We start from the raw sequence: 21,556 nt of genomic DNA on the forward strand, positions 1-21,556 counted from the left end.
TCCAGTATGTAACATTTAAGAGGAGCTATTGGCAGAAATGGAATATATAATAGACTAGAATAGAATAATATACGTATGTCTTCGTTAGTGTATAATCACTTGAAAATAAGAATTGTTTTGTTTTTATTACCTTAGAATATGCCATTTTTATCCACATAGGGAGCGGGTCCCCTTCCAGGGAGGTCGCCATGTTGCACCACCATGTTTCTACAGTAGCCCAGAACTGACAAACCAAACACTGGCTCTAGATAGGGCATTTTGCAGGGAATTTCGCGGGCAACGTAGTTTCTCCTACACGCTTGGAAGGGGAAGGTGAGGCGAGCGGTATTCAAATGGTTACAAACTGCAATTTCACAGCTAGATGCCACTAAATCCTACACACTGTATCTTTAAGTACAGAGCTGGAGGCTGGTGAAGGTTAGCTTAGCTTAGCATAAACACTGGGAGCAGGGGGAAAAAGATAGCCTGGCTCTGTCCAAAAGTTTGAAAATACACCTACCAGCATCTCTACAGTTGACTAAGTAACAGGTTGTATCTCTCTTTGTTTAATCCGTAGACTGTACAGTACAACAGTACCATTATTTCTTACAACAGCAGGCGCACTGACTTCCCTGAGTCTTGTCATCACCTTGATGTTGTCTGGCAACTGGCAGAGACTCTACACAGAAGTACTAGGCGGATGGATTAACTGTTTGTCAGTAAATAGTTACACCACGTAACTTCCTCTAAAACCTCAAATTGCTGTTTTTACAACTCAGCTTGTGTACAAATTAAACAAAGAGAGATACAGCGTGTTAGTTAGTGAGCTTTTGAGGTGTTGGCAGGTGTATTTTTAAACTTTGGAGAGAGCCAGGCTAGTTGTTTCCCCGTTTCCAGTCTTTGGGCTAAACTAAGATAATCTGCTGGCTCCAGCTCTGCACTGAACGCTCAGATATGAGTGTATCAATCTTCTCATCTAACTCTCAGCAAGACAGCAAACAAGTATATTTCCCAAAATGTCGAACTACTCCTTTAAGAACATCTTTTTTTCTTTAATGTCTTTATTTAATTTGCTTTTGTTTTGAGTTGTATTCTCTGCTCCTCATACTTTTGTTTTGTCCGATTTTATATATTTCCTACTTTTACTCATAGGCATTAGCACATAGGCATCCACACAAGGCACATGCAGATGCACATATGTACACACACAGATACAGCACAGATGTCTGTAAATCAGAGGAACAGATGAGCTCAGTCTCAGACCAGCTTCAGAGAAATGTTGGCAAGAGTCGCGACACTGCAGCTCGAGGAGACAAAGAAATGTGCGGGGCAGAGGAAGAGAGTGAGGGTGACACAGACAGAGGGGGAGGGATAGAGAAGAAAAGTGAGGAGGGATAATCAGAGAGAGGGGAACGGGGGAAATGACACCAGGGTGGAGGACATGGAGAGAAACACAGGAACTTTAGCAAAGACAGTCAGTGACAGACAGAGACAGTGTTGTCATCCTGCAGGCCTCGTAGTTATGTAAGGCCTGTGTGACACAACGAGTCAGTCTACTGGGACAAGCGCCCAGCAGTCAGCTAACGTCCTCTTCCACTCACTTAACCATGAAGCTACAGCACAGTGCCTTATCAGGTCATGTCCCTCGCCTCAGGTCAGTGCTGTAAAACAGTGACAACAGGGTAAAGGTTAAAAACAGGCAAAAATAAAATTCAACTGTGGCAAATGGGAATGAGTAGGTAAACTTCCAGACATTCAATACCAACTCAAAGAGGTAAACACTGATTTAATCTCTGATTCAGCTGAATGTGCCACTGAGTAAACTTGTGTGGTTTCAAAGATAGCTTCAGTAAACTGATGTGCTAACCTTTGTCTTGAGTCAACAAGACTAAGAGTCTACAACAATGCTAGCTGCTCTGTGAGGCTGTGCTTAGACACAGGGGTGCTTTGAACTAAATGCTAATGCTAGCATGGCAACATGCTCACAGTGACAATGCTAACATGCTGATGTTAAGCAATAATGTTTACCATGTTCGCTATTTTGGTATAACATGTTAGCACGCTAACATTTTCTAATTGAGCACTAAACACAAAGTACAGCTGAGGATGATGGGATGTCATTAGTTTAGCAGTTAAACCAAACTGTTTACATACAACAGGTTGTAAAATGGCTGTACAGTGTCACATGGTGAGTGTGGCTAAATCAGTTTAGAAGGAGCTTTTATCTGCTGTGGGAGAATCTTGGCAAATTTGCTCCCACTCATTGTCTGTTTTTGTGTCTGTATAGTGAGAGTGATCACTGCCTGATTGCGATTGCGCTGTAAACTGATAATACACATGGGGTATGTGACCTATCCCACACTGACTCACATAGACACACTCAGGCTTTGTCAAAGGCAACAAGTTACAACGAGGGAAGGAAGGGTTAAAGCGTGTGAGGAATACGCTGCGCGCTAAGTGTAAGTCAGCTGCTTTCCTACTCCAGTGCTCCATCACACAGCTCCCTTTCTGCATTATCAGCTTCAACAGAAGTCTATTGACTGAGTAGGACATACTCAGAGGAGATCATTTCACACGCACAAACACACACATGCATGTACGAACACACAACCACACACACAAACCAATTGATGAACACAAGACACTTCTCTGTAAATTTAATCTATTCTGGGACGGTGTCAAAAATCTTTAACTGTGGTCTTAAGTGCTCAGCATTTTTGTGTGTGAATAATGCATTTTTGTGCTTAACATACATTGGGTGCTTACACATACGACTGAGTGGAAGGTTGGAACAACGGACATGTTGGATCATTATATGTGAATCAGGAGCTTCTACAGTTATAAAACAGTTTGTAGCTTTGATTACTTCCATCAAGGAGGTTATGTTTTAGGTCTATGTTCACTAGTTTGCAACATACCTCAAAAACCTTTCAACAGATTTCAATAAAATTTGGTGGAATGTTAGGACAGAGGCCAAAAAATCAGGGATTAGCTTTCGGTGCAGATCTGCATTTTTTTAAAGGGTTTCCTAACAGTACAAGATTGTTTAAGATCTTTTTTGTTACTATTTTTCTTCACATAATTGAATTTTTCAAAAACACCTGGCTGTGCCTAGACTTGTGTCTGAACATCGACTCACTAGAGAGTTTTATTCTGAAATTGGAAGATGTTGCATGGATTTTCCTGGACTAGTGAGGTAAATCCCGTATTTTGTATGAGCAATTTATCTATAGCCATGACAGCAGTGTGGCTCTATAGATAGCAATGTCAGTCTGTTGATCTGTTGGTCCACTACTTTGGTCCCGGCTGAAATACGTCAATGACTATTGTATGGATTGCTATATTTGTGTTCCCCAGAGGATGAATCCTACAGATTTTGGTGACCTCCTGACTTCTTCTCTAGCGCCACCATCAGGTCAAATCTTTAATTTGTCCAATACTTTGGTTTATGACCAAATACCTACAAAACTCTTATCCCATCAGCCTCAGCTGTACTTTGTGTTTAGTTTTATTTAGCAAATGTTAACAAGCTAAACTAAGATGGTGAACATGGTAAACATTATACCTGCTAAACATCAGCATGTAAGCATTGTTGTTGAGAGTATGTTAGCATGTTCACATTAGCTTTTAGCTCAAAGCATCACTGTGCCAAAGTACAGCCTCACACATGGCCTCTTAGAGTGATTTATATTTCAAAAGACATTATAATGCAATATTTGTGACTCTCAGGGAAAATTGTTCCTTTTCATAATTAAATATGGTCTGTTGATGTCTGTCTCATAAAAAATAACTTTAATGTAGAGCCTTTTCAGGAGAAGAATTTAACCAAAAGTCAAAGATCTCTGTGTACAGTAACAAAAGCTATAGCTATAGAAACAGGTAAGTTAATGGACTCCCTAAAGAGGATGTTATGTGATTTAGGTGAGAGTGAAGTCCATTTTAATTTAATTATTTGAGACAAAGCTCTTTATTTGAAATGTAATGTTATATGATAAATGTTGCTTTGTCCATGAGGTCTGGACACATGTAGGAGCATGACACAACTACAACTATTACTCTGGCAGATGTATCCCATGATTGTCTATCACTGTGTATTTTGATACAGATCCAGATGCATGTAAAAAATGTTTTTAAAAAAATACAAATTTAGAGGATTGTGCAGCCTTTGCAGAGGTATAGCATGCACTCTTGGAGTTCTTTCTAGTGTTAAGAGAGGGTTCGTTCCCCAGTCTCAGCTGTAGTAGCAAAACATTTTGCCTGCTGTCGACCTAACGCCTCTCCCACTCTCTCCTGTTGTTATCCAATCGTCATCCACCATCAAGTCTCCTTGCAAATGGTACTGGAGATTAGTACCTGTAAGTCCATCCATTCTGAAGAACTCCTCTTCACCAACCATCTACCTCCTCACTATCTAATACTAAACCTGCAAGGATACACCCATTCACATTCTTCCCTCCAATTCTCTTGTCATTGCATGTGGCCAGCCTTGAGCCTCATCATGCATTGGTCAGACACCTCCCACCCTATCCCACCCCAGCCCTTGTCTCCACATTCCTAGGAATCTGATTGAATGATATAGTAATCATTTTAAACTTGCATCACTCTCGGAAACTCTTCCTGGAAGAGCAAGTACAGTCCTGTAGCATGAGCATATAAATACCAGGAATTAGCCAATTTGTCATTTGTAAGACATTCCACTGAAAACATATCAGAAACTAATGCCACTGCCCTGATTATTGTTAGCTTGTTTGATCTGGCACTTCTGATATCTGTGTTGAAAACTGTGGCAAGTTGCTTTTTTCTTCTATTGTATGGGTGTAAATTGGTTGCTATGAAAAAAAACTGTTGTACTGTATAAGATGTACTGTATTACCTGTTTAAACAAACCAAATGGAAGGAAGGACAACATTTTGTTCCTCAGAGCTCGATGCACAGACTGAAAGGCTGTCAGACAGTGAGAGCTGATGTGATTAAAGCTTTCATCTTATCGCTTGTAAAATGCATACGTGACACCACTCTTGTGTGTTTATGGGCAAACTGGGAGTGCTGAAGCCTTGAAGACATATGTAGTCGTGTTGTCTCTGTGGTTTTTACAGGCCCAGAGAGACATACAGAAAATCGGCAGGCAGGACGGATGCGCTAACAAAGATTATTATTATTACAGCACCACAGTGGAAATTTAGACCCCCACCCCCCGATGCATAAAGCTAAAAACAATTCATTTGTTACATGCATTTTGTTCCCCTCCTCCTTCTAGAGAACTAACCACTCACAAGTGTTATGATTGCATCTTTTATATCCATTTAAATTCAAGATGACTATGTAATTCTAGATGCCGTGTCTGATTATGTGCATGATCAATTTAATCTGCATTATTTAAGTTGAGCCTGAAGCCCACCCAATTCTTGAAATTCCTCAAATTAACACCTGGTTGTCTGTGAGTGGGTGTGCACACTGGTGCATGCACCAACAATCAGAGAGCCGACTCTACATATCCACCCCAATGACACATATAGGTGATGTCTTTGTGCTGTTGCCATGGTTTCAGGCTCGCTACAAAAAGGAGCTTGCTCAGCAGAGGAGCCCTCCATTGCTCCCCCTGGTGGAGAACCTGCTGAAGGACAACACAGACGGCTGTGCCCTGACCACCCTGCTGCACTTCTACTGCCCACAGGCCGTCAGACTGGAAGGTGGGACCAACCCCTCAATCTGTAACCACACCCACTTGCTCTCACTAACCACACCCTCTTTTATTGTAATTATTCCAAAAAGTAAATAGACTACAGTCCGTTCAGTTTTACAATTACAAGTAGGAAAGAAATGGCATACAATGAGCTAACCACAATAATTTTCAATCTCAACTGGACAGCACAAAGGACACTCTTTGTTGCTCTAACTACAACCATACATTTGAATAGTGGGCTTCAAACAAAGAGCGTATTTATTATTAATCTGCCCTTATTTTCTGAGGGCTTTTTGCCATAGGAATATAAAAGGAAGTGAATAAATTCAATAAAAACTAATAATGCTAGCGTAGTAGCCTTTAGCAGGAATTGTTCTAATCCTAATCTCAGAGAACAACATAATCAAGAGATTAAGGACCCTGTTTTTACTTTCTGTGGTTACATTTAATGATGTAAAAGGAGGATATTGTCCAGGATATATAGCCAAGAAAGACACTGGGAAGCAGAGAGGATTCAGGACAGACATGGAGAACGAGTGCGAGACAAAGAGAAAGACTTGTTTCCTCTCAGCTCGCCTGCGCCCTCATTTCTAAAAATGCCCTGGGCTGGGTTGTGATTGGTCACGAGGGGTATGTGACGGAGAACCATTAGAGGAGTAGCTGGCTGCTATTTCAAAGATAAACAACTCTTGTGTCGGTGCTCTTGGGATCGAATGTAGTTCACAGGGAGCTCATACACATGTGGAGCAGATGTGGAGTGAGTTAAACTTCATTTAGGTCTGCTTGCTGGCAGCTTGATTTACTCTAAAAATAAAAAGAAGTACAGTAAAGTACAGAATGACATTATCATGCTTGGTTGTTAGACATTAAACACATGAATGGGCCGTTCTTACAATAACGTCAGGGGATAAAAATCCTGATGATTCATCCAGATGGAGTTGAAGACGGTTTGAAAACTTGTGTCATGAATTGTTTCAAGGATACTGAGTGATTAAAATCAGCTACTGCATATGGCACAAATACTAGTGGGAAAAGTAGGGTAATTTTCCTCTCATCCGCTTTTTTTAAACATAAACTATGCCTTATCTTTTCCTTGTGTTCCTGCCTGGCCTTTGCTATCACCCCTCCCTTGTGTGTGTTTGTGTGTGTCTGACCCCTCCCCTGGCTGAGCAGATATCTGCCTCAAGGAGACCATGTCTTTGGCCGACAGTCTGTACAACCTCCAGCTGGTGCAGGAGTTCTGCATGAACAACCTCAACCATTGCTGCCACTTCAGCCTGGAGGACATGCTCTACGCACATGCATCCATAAAGGTAGGGAGGCAGGTATTCAAATGTTCAATAGAGGCTGTGGAAAGTGCTATTTATATAATGTGGATTGAGTGAAAGAAAGAGAGAAAAGAAAAGTGTTTTGGGAGAATAAGGAGAGTTAGGGCGGGAAATTACAAATAGGCAAAAATGAGTCATGCAAGGAAAAGTTAAATAATGAATGTGTGCGAGCAGGCTTGGTTCTCACAGGGGTTGTTATTGTGTGTGTGTGTGTGTGTGTGTGGATGTGTTAACAGGGACATAAAGATCATTTTGCTACAGTGAGTATTGCTTTGCTGCCAGATTTAATGAAGATGATATGTGTGTGTGTTGGTGCTTTTCTAGTACAGATGCTGCAGGCGAACCCCCCCCCCCACACACTCAGACAGAGGGCAGATTCAGCTCAGAGGAGAATCACAGTCCTGACCCATCTCTGCCTGCCTCTCTTGTTCTCTCCCCTCTGTTTTTATCAAACAACAAAATCTGTGAACTTCAGAGATAACACAACTGCTGATTCACTCACTCCTCAGGCTTAGATCATCATTTCACACAAATTTGTTTCTGATTAATTAAAAAAACTTAGTGTACAACTGTATGAGCATTGCTGTGCCATCCAGACCTTAGAAGCAGCAGAGCCAGTGTGGGTAAATAGTATGCGGGGAGCGTGGGTAGAAACATTTGGATTCAAGTCACGGTCCGAGCTGACTGGGACTTTCCATTCTTCAAAACAACACAGCAGACGGTCTTCACACTTGTGCACTCTTTGCTGTGTATTTCTCCCTTTCGTTCTTCATTTCTCATTCACTACATTGTTTAAAGTGAGTGTTTATTGACTGTATAGTGCCAGAATTATATAAGTAGGCAAAGGAGGGGAGGAGATGCTCATGAAGAGCAGTAGCAGCAGCAGAGACTGGCACACTGCCCTTTTACCACAGACTCACTGAATCTTAAACAGTGAGTGTGATTGTGAGTGTAAGTGTAAGTGTCAGTGTGAGTGTGTGTGTGTGTGTGTGTGTGTGTGTGTGTGTGTGTGTGTGTGTGTGTGTGTGTGTGTGTGTGTGTGTCCATACATTTAATATATTGCACAAAAAGAAATGTTGTTTATGCCATTATCTAAAATGAAGAGCCAGTTTATAGGAACATCTATCCCTGCTAGAAAGTAAATAAACTGGGCTGTGTGTGTTAACCAAAAGGTTTCCTACAGATTAAATCATCTGTATAGACCTCCAGAGACTTTCTGTTTATAGCATGAATGCATTTATCATTGCTTTGGGTTACTCACTCGCTGCTTTGTGCATCCATCTGTGCACATGTGACATATTTAAACTAAACTCCAGATGGTGTTTTTGGCAGTTTTCTAGAGGCGTATGGGTTTGACATTAAAGCACTCAGACAATGAAACATGTACTGATATTCAACTACACACACACACACACACATACCTGAGCCTGTTACCTAGCAACAGTTGACAGGCTGTGACCTCATTGATCTGTCAACATGCTGTAAATTGCAATTGTAGCTCATTTAACATCTTTGCAGAGACACGGGGAGAAGGAGCTATGTCTGCAAAGAGACAAATGTTGTGCTAATGACATTAATAAATAACTACATACAGTATATGACTGCAACATTAACCGTGTGTGTGTGTGTGTGTGGTCTTGCAGAGTAACTACCTGGTGTTTATGGCTGAGCTTTTCTGGTGGTTTGAAGTGGTTAAACCCTCATTTGTACAGCCCAGAGTCTTCGACCCAAACGGTACAGTGCATCTTCACGGTAATATCAGCATGCTATTGTTAACTGTGATGATGATGATGATGATGATGATGATGATGATGATGACAGTGTTTCTAGGTAATGCATGCTAATTGTTAACCCTAATACTTAACTCAAGGTTGCAGTTGGATGTTAAGTATTTTACGTATGTTTCCCTCTGCAGCCTGCGAGCCTGTATCATCCTGTAAAAATATGGCTCCTGTGTCCAGTCCAGCCAAACAGAGCTATGCAGACAGCCCTGATAGCCCAGAGAACATCCCTGCAGAGGGTAAAATATCTGTTACCAATTGGGGATGTGCACAAATCTGTTTTTTAATGGCTGACTATTGAGTGGTAGTCCAAATGAATATACATACAGTATGTGTTTGCCAAGGCAAAAGCATAGTATGGATAAAAATCACATTGGTCACAGCACTAATTAGGTGCATATCTTTAGTGATCATGTGAGCAGCGATGTCACAATGCTAGTTTGGACTGGTTCATGTTGCTCGCTTGTAAATACATCATGGGCCTTAGTATCACTATTCTTTTTAACACCGCTTTCACAGGACAAGTTTGTCCTCTACTTTCTTGAATTTGCCCATACTGTACATACTTCTGTGGTGCTTTTTAAAAATCATGACATAATCACAACTGTTAGCACTTACCTGGGGCATGAATACAGAACAGTGGAAGAATGTGTGGATGTGTTTTGTTTTGAAACCAGAGGCCCTCTAGTGGCTGATATACAGCCATGCAGTAGCTCTTATGCTCTCCTATTGTGTTTGAGACCTATACTTAAAAAAATGTGTGTGTGTGTGTGTGGGTGTGTATATATATATACACACACACAGTATGTATAATTTTAATCTGAAATAAGTAGCCAGAGGGTGAGGTGTGGAGCCATTTCAGATCTGCAGACATGCTCTGTAAATCTGGGCTGGGAACTCTCACTTATAAATTAAACTGTGAACATACAGTATGTAAATCTCTGTCTTCTTGAAACTAAAGCACTCCACTGCAGCATTTATTGTTGACTGGTGAAATAAGGGATTTGATACATCCTGTTAGAACCTCAAACAAACATATCTGTGTCTGTAACAGCTGTAATGAAGACATTTACCTCCATGTCGTACGTGGATGGCTGCCTTGGGACATGGCCCAAAGAAAAACGGTTAGTACTCCACAGCTGCCCTACTAGAGCAGATGACCTACAAATGTGAATTAAACAACACATACATAACAGTACATTTCCTTTATTTTCAGCTCCTCCTCTCGGGGAATCTACTTTGAGATTCCTCTGGACGGAGACCCGACTGTGCCGCCCTGTGAAGCTCCCTCCCTCCGCGGTATGACCCGCTCTGCCAGCAGTGACAGTCTTGGGTTCAAGGTTCACTTTGCATCTCGAGGGGGCATGAAGCGCCACCTCTCCCTCATCCCCGTCAATGTAAATGGTCAGGGCAGACACATACCAGAGGAGGATGAGGACTTCACTGCCCACAAACCCCTGGGGAGGAACAACACATTCTCAGTCAAGAACCAAAGCAGGTATAGCAGAGGGATGTGTTAGTTTATGATTTTTAAATAATAGAATCATCTATCCTCTAAATGACCATATTGTCATTATTAAAGGGTTAGTTGTTTTTGGGTTTTTTTGGGGGGGGTAGCAATTTTTCATACATGAGATAAATTAATGGCTTTTTATAACTCTGTGTACATTTTGAAGGTATGTTGAATGCAAAGTCTCTCTGGTAATAGGGGGTTCTTACCATGAGTGGTACTTCCAAAATAGAGAAGGCCAATGTCAGCCAATCAATCTAAGTGGCTATACAAAAACACAACACAAGTATACATCATGTATGCCATTAAAAACAAAAACGTGAGAGTAGTTACAGCAAAAGAGTAGAGTAGTCCAAGCAAAGTTATGTCTTTTTATTTATTTAAATTATTATTTAGTTTGTTTTTTGTTTGATATAAGGATTGTTTTTATTGTAGTGTATTAATTAGCCCATATTTATAGTTACATCCATGCTAGTGCCTGCAGCATCAGCAAGATACAGTATACATTAGTCTGAGACCCCTTTGAGGCGCCTCATATTTTGCACAGTGGTTGAATGAAATTGCATGAAGAGACATAAAGATAAGAAGGGCATCCAGCAGTTTATCTGACTCTGGGTAAGCTGACTGTTACTTTAAATAACCATCAGTTAATTTACCCCAACCCAGTGGTGGAATGTAACTAAGTATATTTACTCAAGTACTGTACTTAAGTCAGAAATCATGACCTGGTTACTCAAGATAATCCACAGACCTTGTTGTGAGTAGTTTCATGTAGGAACTATTGGTAGAAAGAAAATAGTTCCAATGTGAAACTGCTCACAACAATTTGGGACTATCTTGAATAACCAGGTTGTGATTTTTGGAAACAGATATTGCTGTTGAGTTTTTCAAATGTATTTTTTTGGCGCTTTGTGCACCACAAGCCATATAGTTCTATTATATTAAAAAAAGGCAGACATCTCTACGGTTGATATCTCCGAAACTAGGCAACTCACACCAAAACAATCTAGATGGATAAATAGCATCACAGTGAAGAGGAAAAATATGTATTTTTGATTTTGTCCCTTTAAGTACATTTTGAATTTGGAAAGGACTTTTGCTTGTAATGGAGTATTTTTAGACTATGGTATTTCTACTTTTACTTAAGTAAAGGATCTTACTTCTTGCACCACTGCCCCAACCTGTCCCTAGGTACTCCAATGGAGTCTTCCCAGAGAGCAACCACAGCCCCAACGATCACCATGGCAACCACAGTGGCCACATCAGCCCATCAAGTCCTCCGAGCATTGAGGAGGCCCTGAAGATTATCCATGACACTGAAAGGCCTCACGCTAGCCTGGATATGGGGGGCGGAGACAATGGCTTCTTTCTCCACAATGCAGAACCTTCAGACCTTCCAGGGGCACATGGTCATGAAGACGACCCAGGTTCAGCTAAGGCCCGGCTGAATGACCACGACCCCAACTCTGTATCCACTGATGAAGTTGACACGGGCATCCATGTGAGGACAGAGGACATCCAGAGCTTGGATGAGGACTCCTCCTCTCTGAGAGACTATTCAGATATAGACCCAGACTGTGACCCCATGATCCGGTCGTGCCGTCTGTCTGACCAGCCACAGAGGGAGAGAAGCAGGGAAGGAGGACAGAACAAGGTCAGTGATGCTAACCCCGAGGGTGAGAGGGGAGATGGATGTGACAGGAGCAGCCCCTGTCCCAGTTCAGCACCCACACTCCCCAGATCCCACACAGCCAGCCCCACCTCGTCGTCTGGAGGCTCTGGAGGCGGCATGGTCCGGATGACGAGCTTTGCAGAGCAGAAGTTCAGGAAGCTGGAGGGACGGAGTAGTGGAGGAACCACACCAGAGAGTTCAGATCTCAATGTGCCGTATACACACCCAACAACAAACATTTCTTCTCAGGTTTGTGTCCTATTGTGCATCACTCATTCTCTCCCTTTTATTTATACTCTACTTTTGTTGCAGAGGCAGAATGCAATTTAGAGTGATGTAGGTTGGCATAGAATTAACGTGAAGGATCTTTGCACTTTTTTCTAGATCTCTACACCTCCTTTGCCAATCACATCTCCCTCTCCAGTAACACCTTCCCCCTCCCACCTGATAGCCTCAGAGATGATTCAACTGAGGATGAAGCTTGAAGAGAAACGGAGAGCCATTGAAGCCCAGAAGAAGAAGGTAAACAGATATAGACAAAAGAAAGATAGCCAGATTAGATTAAATGTTCATATAAATGTTCACACCATGTTGCTCTCTTCACATTCTCCAGGTGGAAGCAGCTTTCACCCGCCATCGTCAGAAGATGGGCAGAACAGCCTTTCTGAATGTAGTGAGAAGAAAAGGAGTCACTGCCCCCCTCAGCCCCAGCTCAGGGGGAGCAGAAACACCTTCTCCAGAACCCCTCACATCCTCAAAGGAAACCAGCCAGGGCAGCATGGAGCGGTCGGAGAGATGCAAGCCAGATGGAGCAGCTCCTAAATCCCCCTGTGAGGATGGTGGAGGTGAGCAACCACAGTAGTGACGCAACTAAAGTTCTCACACCTGTAGTTCGGTTCATTTGGTTAAAAGGGGACAGAAAAAAAAGATACTTTGTTGCCTTTTAGGTCTGGTCTGGTTCTGTTCACACTGGCTTTTTACAAGCAAACAGTTGTGAGCATCAAGTTATGTGGAATGATAAGTAACTCACTGATTGGACAGTTTTGGTGATGTCATCCTGCATCATCAGCGCTACATGGACCCACATTCTGGTGACAGCAGGTCATGCTGCACACTACTGCGCCTCATGAGTATATTTATGTTCTCTGATGTCACAAAGAGCTCATGAAGAAATACCTAATTATGGAGATTCAACCTCACGCAATAAAGAATAATGACAAGGTAGAAAAGGGACAAAAAAAGAAGCATATTCTACTGTACTATGGGGCAAGATTTAGTAAAGTTACTGTGTGAAAATCCTCACACTCATGATGCAGATGTGTTATCATGGTTACACAGTCATTTGTACAAATATATATATGCCGCTTACAGATCGCTTATAAGATCGCTTCCTTGACAATTCACGGCCAGGAGATGGGTTAAGTAGAAGTTAAGCTTTTAAATTCATGTTCATATCACATATTTACTGTCATAAAGTCCTGTGCTGGGTCCGTTTGCTTTCAGACCACAAACGAACCGCACCAGAGTCCGCTTGGAAGCAGGCCGAGACCCTCCTTTTCAGGCAGTCTCGGCCCGGTTCTTTAGTCCACACCAGAGTTTGATTAAAAGCTTACACACCAGCCTAAATGAACCAAACTAAATGTGACACGTGGCAGAGTTCATTTTAACAGAACCAAACAGGTTAGCTGTGAAAGCACCCAAACATTATTTTCATCATTAATAATCTGTCAACTATTGCCCTTCCTCACATTTCAGAACCTGGAATCAGGAAATGTTTGGAATTTTTGCTTGACAGATGATTTAAACAATGTGTAGATTAATTGACTGTTCACCAACTAATTGGTTAATCAAATAATCATTTTAGTACTAAACCACAAAGGAGAATGGAATCGCAGGACAGACAAGCACAGAATGATGATGTGTTTATTTGGGCATTATTATTATTAATAAACTGATTATAATTGGTAACTGACTGTCTGAAATGTGTATTTGACATGGTGATACAGGTGTGACTCCAGGAGAAATCGACCTTGCAGATTACACACGCTCCATTGAGAGGCTGAACACGTCATTGGGCTTCCTGCAGACAGAGATGCAGCGTTTGGCCCAGCAGCAGGAGAAGATCATGTCCATGAGAGAGCAACAGCAACAAGCCTGGGTCATTCCTCCTCCTGCTCCATCTCCACACAGGTAACACTTAATGATAGATATTAATAATTTTACTGGAAAAATTATTTTACCATCATCCTGTGAAATGGCCTTGTGTGTTTGTTTTTTTTCCCCAACAGGCAGCTCCGTGAGTTGCGTAGCAGCAGCGTCACAGGCCGGGGATCAGGCCGAGGCTCGGTTGGGTCCTTATCGCCCATCCTTTCTTCTTCCGGCTCTCCCCACGCTCCCAATCGTTCCCCTGCTGGCATTAAGCGGCGGCCAGCCTCCTTCCATGCCAGGACACCTCGGACTCCACGACCAAATGATCTGAAGGTCACACCCTTCAGTCGAATGCTCAACACCCCCACCTCAGTGGACAGCCTACCCAGACTGAGGCGTTTCACCGCCAGCCAAACCCAGCTCAGCCCATTTGACTACCTGGGCCACGATGAGGGGCAAGGGGAAAGCAAGAACCATGAGGCCAATGACAACAACAAAGAAAACACGAAGGACAAAGAAGAGACATTGGCAAAGAAGAGTGCTGGCACTCCTCGGCCTTCTACTGAAGAAGCAGCCAAAGAGAAGGAAGACGAGAGACAGGAGGAAAGAAAACAGGCAGAGCATGCTCAGTCGAAGGGTGTAGCCAAACAAACAAGGTCATCAGAGGTGTTGTGTCAACCGGTGTCTGAGATCCAAGGGACAGCACGCAGCCGGGTCAAGGGAGACCCTCAGGACAGGAGAGACCTGGTGGAGGTGTCTCTGTCTGGGCTGAAACCTCCAGGAGGACCACCCTGTGGTCAGGAGATGACGGGAGAGGGAGAGACAGGAGGAGACACTTATGGAGAAGACCAAAAGATGTGCTGTGGATTCTTCTTCAAGGTGAGCTGGAGCTACAGAATTATGTAGGCTATAGGATAAACATGTTTTAATATCAAGGATGATCCATGTTATAGTTTCCCTAAATACTATCTGTAACATGAACTGAATTCTCTGCTCAAGCTGGGCAAACACACCTGTGGGTAGGGGCTGAATAGGACTAAATAGGTTTAGCCATAAACTGAACAACATGGATTTGGGCTGCTTTCTCTTGCCACATTTTATTATTTCCATACTGCTTGTAGTGACTTTTTTGTGGTAACAGAGGCTGAGACCTTTCCGCCAGAAAGCGAATAAGTGAAATGTTGAACTGTTGCTCTCTTTGTCCAAAATACCAAAAGAGTTTATACACACAAAAGACACAAGGCTCTCCTGCAGTGTTGACTGTGAACTCAAGAACCAAGATAGGCCTCTTCATATTTTGGATTTGACTGATATGTTGGCCTGATGAGCATCATTAGTTTTTCTTTTCTTCCTGTCAAAAGTCTGTCCATCTCAGCTAACCTGCTCGCATGAAACTTGCTAGCCTTGCTAGCATCAGAACATCCTCGTTTCTATATTGTTTCCAAATGAATTTGACTTTTTCACAGCAGAGATTTGGACTTAGCAGAAAAAGAGCAGGTGGCACTAATAACATTAATGACAGCACCATCCCTACAATTATTGCAATACAATGCAGCAATAAATAATGTTATTAGTTGCACCTGGTTTTGACAGGTCAAATGTCTGCTGTGAAAAGGGGCTCTTCAAGTTAAGTGATTCAACTGCAGTAAAACTATAATACCAACTGATATACACAGTTAATTAACTTCTCATTAATAATACACTCTATAGAGCCTTATGGTGCTATATGCATGTAGCAGCGACAGGAAGAATCTCTTACTGTGTGAGCCTGCCACAACATGTGCAGTGCTGTGCCTGTTGAGCCATGAGCTGATCAAAGACAATACAGGAATGAATCTAGGCCAAAAACAACAGCCAGAACACAGACGCATGGTAGACCATTAGAGCTTTGATTATAGAGCAATGTCAGAGCTTTGTTGACAGAAGGTAATTACACTAATGCCACTTTAAATGCCAAATGCCACCATAATTATTAAGAATCAGCATCTTCCCTTTCATGCATTGGATTTTTGAGGGGAGAGATGATAAAACAATGACACACTAGGGCACTATTTGTCATAATAACGTAATACATGATGTAGTAATTCATCAACTGAGTAAAGGTAATTGAAGGTAATAAAGATGCAGTTTAAATAATTAATTTAATTTTACATGTATTCTGACTTATGCATTTTGTGTGTTCCCCACCCATCAAACACCAGGATGATGTGAAAGGGGAAAAGGACATGGCAGCAAAGAAAGCAGCTCTGTTGGAGAAGAGGCTGAGGAGGGAGAAGGAGGCTCAGGAGAAGAAGCAGCAACAGGAACTGGACCAGGAGCAGAAGAAGGAAGCTGCACGGTCTGTCTGACTTTCTGTCTATTTGCCAATTCTAAAACTGTTCCCAGGTTTATAGCATCAATAACATGCATTGTGTCTTTTAAACTTGAGTGTGCAGTCGTACAATAGACCTTTATCTTGGTCTCCACCTCCAGGTTGAAAGCCGAGGAGGAGGAGCTGCAGAAGAAGGATGACGAGAAGGAAAGGAGGGACTACATCAGGAATGAATATTTGAGGAAGAAGCAGCTCAAGCTGATGGTGGACATGGACGAGGTCATCAAGCCCCGATCTGGAAGTCTCAAGAAGAAGCCACGGCCCAAGTCCATCCACAGGGACATCATGGAGTCATCTACTCCCCCTGTGAGAGCAACAGGTGAGCAACATACAAATCATATGCACAAACACACACTGTCAGTGTATGACAGTCACTGATCCATGCTTGGCCTGTCCTTCTTGTTGTGTTGCAGGGGTGCGTCCTCGAGGCTTCTCAGTATCAAGTGTTTCTTTGGCGTCTCTCAATCTGGCTGACAACGACAGAGACCAGCCAAATAACATGAAGAGCGACAGGTAAGACTGCTCTCTGCCTATAGCCTGAATTTTAGACTCTCTTTTCTTGCCCTTGATTTAAAAATTGCATATGGAAGAAGCACCAGAAAAAAAAATGTACGTGTCTTTGTCAATATTATCCTGCTAGCCTAATGTGTACCTCAAAAAACAAAGAATTAATTATTGAAATTGTAAAGTGGTAATGTTAAAAACTAAGTATCAAGATGGGATGTTCTCATCTTTTTGAGACCCCACAGATAAATTATTTTTTCCTGTTTTTGTTTTTCAACAATGTACTTTTGCCCTGCAGGTTAATTCTAAGATGAAGTGTATACACAGTTGAAGCTGGCAGTTTGTCTAACATGTTTAACAGTTTCAAAGGAGGCTCAGTGATCCCATTAAGTTACAGCGAATTTGAAGTTGATGAGTACTGCACACTGTGTGCTGCTCTGCAAACTTTTAACTCTTGCAGTGGGTTAGTCGTATCTAATAATTCATAAATCATCATGTTTTCTGGTTGGGTCTATATGTGAAAACTAAAGTGATAAACTAGACGTCACCTCAGTTCTGTCATTGCCTGCCTTTTTACCAGCTCTCCGTTCTCATCCCAAATCAAACTGACAGCTTATACAGTAGTACTACGAGCTGACTTCACTCTTTACATGCATGTCATTTTCATGCATCTTATCTTAAAGCTCCATACAATCGTTTTTTATTCTTTAAGTATAAATAAAATCTGCTTCACTTCTTTTAGAATGACTTCTTTTATTTCGTTGTCACCTTTTCAGATACTGCAATTGGTTTGTGCAGTTGACCATTTGTTTATTTATTATTATATTTATTATTATTTTAATTTTATGGGGTGTTTTGATGATGAGGCTGAGCCTTGACTTTTGTGAGGCTTACACTCTGCATCTTGATTCTCTTGTATCCCTGTCTCCTTTCTCTCTATTTTGCCTGCGTCCCTCAGAGGCAATAAAGTAGCTTCTGCCCATATCCCGTTCTATCTAAGCTCTCCCAAAGAAAGAAAGGGAAGGTTAGTAATGCTCCGAAAGGTGGTGCTTCAACAGATGTGGCTCCTTGTAGAAACAGCTCCATGTAACTTTGGTTTCGCCTGCATTTCATTAGACGTTCTTTCAACACAGACAGTAGACAGATGTGTCAACAGTGAAATAAGTGAACATATTCCATTACTGCAGTTTTTGCTTCTGCATTACAGTACATGGGACCTGCGTGGCTGAAATGTTTCCGGCTCAGTTCTCCTGCTCTCCTCCTCTCTCTGTCTTTTGCAGTATTGCTCTCAGGCTGTTGTTTGCTCTCTTCTCTGTGTTGGCTGCTCTGCGCTTCACCGCTGTGTTTGCCGTTTCCTCCACAAGTACTTGAGCTCATCTCTCACAATAGCCATAAAAACAGCACTGAGACTTTGCTTCGCTTGGCTGAACATGCCATTCTGTCCCAGGCTGCACAGCTTCATCGGAGTATGTACAGTATGATGTAATGCAAGACAACAGGCAGGGTTTGGAAAATTGTGTCATAGCGTCTGACCTTGTTTTACCACTCCTCTGTGTGTGTGTGTGTGTGTGTGTGTGTGTGTGTGTGTGTGTGTGTGTGTGTGTGTGTGTGCACGTCTAACGTACAATCTGTCCGTAAATGTTTTCATACTTTGTACATGCTTATGTGTATCGTTGTGGGTTTTTGTTATGTCTGTGCGTGTCATTTGTTGGTTTGTATGTGATCGTCTCCAGGCCAGACTCTGCAGAAGGTTTTTCTTCTTGTCCCTCGACCGGTAGTCGAAACGGGGAGAAGGATTGGGAAAATGATTCTACCACCTCATCCACTCCCTCCAACGCTGAATACACAGGTATAAGACATACCTGTGCAGTTTACACAGTTCATCGACATTTATACAGCTACTGTACATAACATGACATTTCACTTTTGCAATCTCATGCTTGTACTTTCTTCCCACAGGACCTAAACTATACAAGGAGCCGAGTGCCAAGTCCAACAAGCACATCATCCAGAATGCTCTGGCTCACTGCTGCCTGGCTGGCAAGGTCAACGAAGGGCAGAAGAACAAGATACTTGATGTATGTTTTGCAATTATGTGTCTGTGTCTTTCTGCATTGAATAACATTCTGCACAAAACAATGACTTTTCTCTGTGATTTTCTGCAGGAAATGGAGAAATCCGAAACCAATAGCTTCCTGGTGTTGTTCCGTGATGCCGGATGCCAGTTCAGGTCTGTGTACGCCTACTGCCCTGAGACGGAGGAGATAACCAAACTGGCCGGCATCGGGCCAAGGAGCATCACGACCAAGATGATCGAGGGCCTGTACAAGTACAACTCAGACAGGAAGCAGTTCAGCCAGATCCCAGCCAAAACCATGTCCGCCAATGTGGACGCCATCACCATCGCCAGTCATCTGTGGCAAACCAAGAAGCAGGGGACGCCCAAAAAACTGCACCCTAAGTAGTGCCAGATTTGGACATGCTTTTCTGGAAGGAACACAGAAGAATTTGTGGATTTTACTTTTTCATTGAAAGGACACACTGTCCCACTGTAATAAATCACAACTGGAATGTAGAACACAAGTGGGCCTCAGAGAGTTTGTTGTTACAATACAGAGTTGACTGTTACACTCTGGACTACTTTAATGGGGCGCAAGCGTGTACTTGTCAGCATGTGTATCAATGTTCTCGTGTGCCAAAAAAAAGAGAAGAAAATAATAGGCGGAGCAATGCCTTACCTAGTTGAACCACTGAAGCAGTGAATGTCACGCCTCTGAAAGAGGCAGTTTGGTTTCTATAAGTTGATCATGTGTGGCCTTATGCTTGTTTTGTGTCATATGGATGCGCTGTGAGTGTTGGTGTCATTTTGTCAGCGCCTGTTGGAAAAAGTCTGTTGTGATAAAGGAGAGGTTGCGTGTGCTCACAGGTCTGGGATCAGATTACGCCCCCTCAAGCCCAGGTTGTTAAAAGGGTGGCCTGTCTGATCTGTGATCAGGTAGAGGCAGCATTTTTGATGAGAGTTTTGCTGCTATACAGGCATAGGTTTTTCCCCCCGTTTTTTTTTACATGACTGAAAAACTTATAAAGAGTTAAACTTTATGTATGTGTGTGCATAGTGAAGTGCCAAGAAGAGTGAGGAAAATACCTCAGTTGGTGATTGCAATTACTTTCCAAAAGTGTGAAATGATGAGATTATTGAGCATATGGAGTACCATCAAACAATTCTGGAAAGCACCTGCAACAGACTCTTAATTTATTTCATTTTGATAATGCTTTGAAGATATTTTAAAAGGCGTCTTAGATTTTATTCAGAGAAACATAATATACTATACGTACATAAGTTAAATTAATTTGTATATGAATGCAGATCCATTCAAAATGAACAAGTCGGCTTGTTGTAGCTTTTGAGTAGCTTTTATAATTTATCACGTACTATATGTATGAGTATTTTATCGTTTGGGGCCTTTTATTGTGCTACAAATGCAAAAAGTGTGATCACTCAACAGTATCACTGATAAGACTTATCGTCAGTAGTATTAGTAGTAAATGAATTCACCTATGATAGCACTTCAAGACCCTGTCCGCTGTCGCTGAGTCGTTTCCACTTCAGGACTGTCACGCTTGTTACTTTACTTTTACATTACTGTTACATTTCTTATCATGTGTTCCTTCACTCTGTGTTGACACTGTACAGATATATTTTGGCATATAGAAGTATTTTTTGTAATGACATGTACCTGTTAAAGGTGTGTACTAATGAAACAGTACAGTTGTTGAAGGAGGTGTGTTGAAAGCAAAGTGTACCTGATGAGGCAAGGTATATAAAGCTTTAATGAGGCCATTAAGTACACTGAGAAAATCATAGTATTTTTTTTTCCAACTCTGAATTCATTTTCTTTTCAATTTACTAAATATGCTGTTCATGGATTTTTGTTGTTTTTCTATTCCTTTGAGCTTTATTAAAATGCCAGCTATCAACAGTATTCATGGTGTCTCATTTCACATTCCTGTCTTGATTGAGTCAAGTGTAATGAAGATAATAGCCTCATTTAACTGATAGTAATGCCACTTGTCCTTATCTTAAGGACAAAACAAGTCCTAAGTAAATAACATATGTAAGTATCATACACCTATGCATTACCTGCTTGTATCATCGTCATCATCATTACTGAGCCGCGTAGGCTGTACAAACACAAACCATCAGTAAATCACAAAAAGTCTAGCTACTCTGCAACACCAGGCAAACCTTTGTCCTCATTATCATCACCATAGTCATTATCTGCTGTAGTGCAGCTGTGTATTTTTGTCCTGACTAATGAAGCTTTACTGTGGCAGACACTGAGTATTATAGACTTGAGGCTATTAAATAAAACTTGGAGTTATTCAGAAAATCTCCACCATATCCTTATACTGTTCTAAGAGCTAGATGGACAAATCGGCTGGGCCCGTATATCAGCCAAAATTAGCTTATTGCATATACATCAGTCTCGGTATTTCTGTTGGCTGATAATAAACAGGAAACTGCAGACAGGAATACCAACGATATGTTTGAGGTCATTTAGAAAGTGTTTCCAGCACAT

At 41.9% G+C, this 21,556-nt stretch overlaps 1 protein-coding gene across 5 annotated transcripts in view; it reads left to right on the plus strand.

The window, feature by feature from the left end:
• camsap2b (calmodulin regulated spectrin-associated protein family, member 2b) overlaps positions 1-20,959 on the plus strand; it is a 37,622-nt gene extending 16,663 nt beyond the window's left edge. Inside the window, exons 5-22 of one of the 5 annotated variants that reach the window (XM_044218390.1) lie at positions 5,528-5,669; positions 6,836-6,975; positions 8,634-8,742; positions 8,906-9,010; positions 9,826-9,895; positions 9,988-10,269; positions 11,473-12,202; positions 12,338-12,475; positions 12,567-12,798; positions 13,960-14,143; positions 14,242-14,980; positions 16,303-16,439; positions 16,574-16,791; positions 16,886-16,985; positions 17,935-18,000; positions 18,710-18,825; positions 18,936-19,054; positions 19,142-20,959. In XM_044218390.1, the coding sequence (XP_044074325.1) occupies positions 5,528-5,669; positions 6,836-6,975; positions 8,634-8,742; positions 8,906-9,010; positions 9,826-9,895; positions 9,988-10,269; positions 11,473-12,202; positions 12,338-12,475; positions 12,567-12,798; positions 13,960-14,143; positions 14,242-14,980; positions 16,303-16,439; positions 16,574-16,791; positions 16,886-16,985; positions 17,935-18,000; positions 18,710-18,825; positions 18,936-19,054; positions 19,142-19,441 (3,927 nt within the window). In that variant the 3' untranslated portion in view covers positions 19,442-20,959. Of the gene's footprint in view, positions 1-5,527; positions 5,670-6,835; positions 6,976-8,633; positions 8,743-8,905; positions 9,011-9,825; positions 9,896-9,987; positions 10,270-11,472; positions 12,203-12,337; positions 12,476-12,566; positions 12,799-13,959; positions 14,144-14,241; positions 14,981-16,302; positions 16,440-16,573; positions 16,792-16,885; positions 16,986-17,934; positions 18,001-18,256; positions 18,443-18,709; positions 18,826-18,935; positions 19,055-19,141 lie in introns of those variants that run through there. The other 4 variants (XM_044218391.1, XM_044218393.1, XM_044218392.1 and 1 more) reach the window with 4 other exon arrangements.
• The last annotated feature ends 597 nt before the right edge of the window (positions 20,960-21,556 follow it).

The sequence above is a fragment of the Siniperca chuatsi genome, linkage group LG13 (assembly GCF_020085105.1).
Source record: "Siniperca chuatsi isolate FFG_IHB_CAS linkage group LG13, ASM2008510v1, whole genome shotgun sequence".
Classification (NCBI taxonomy): Eukaryota; Metazoa; Chordata; class Actinopteri; order Centrarchiformes; family Sinipercidae; genus Siniperca; species Siniperca chuatsi.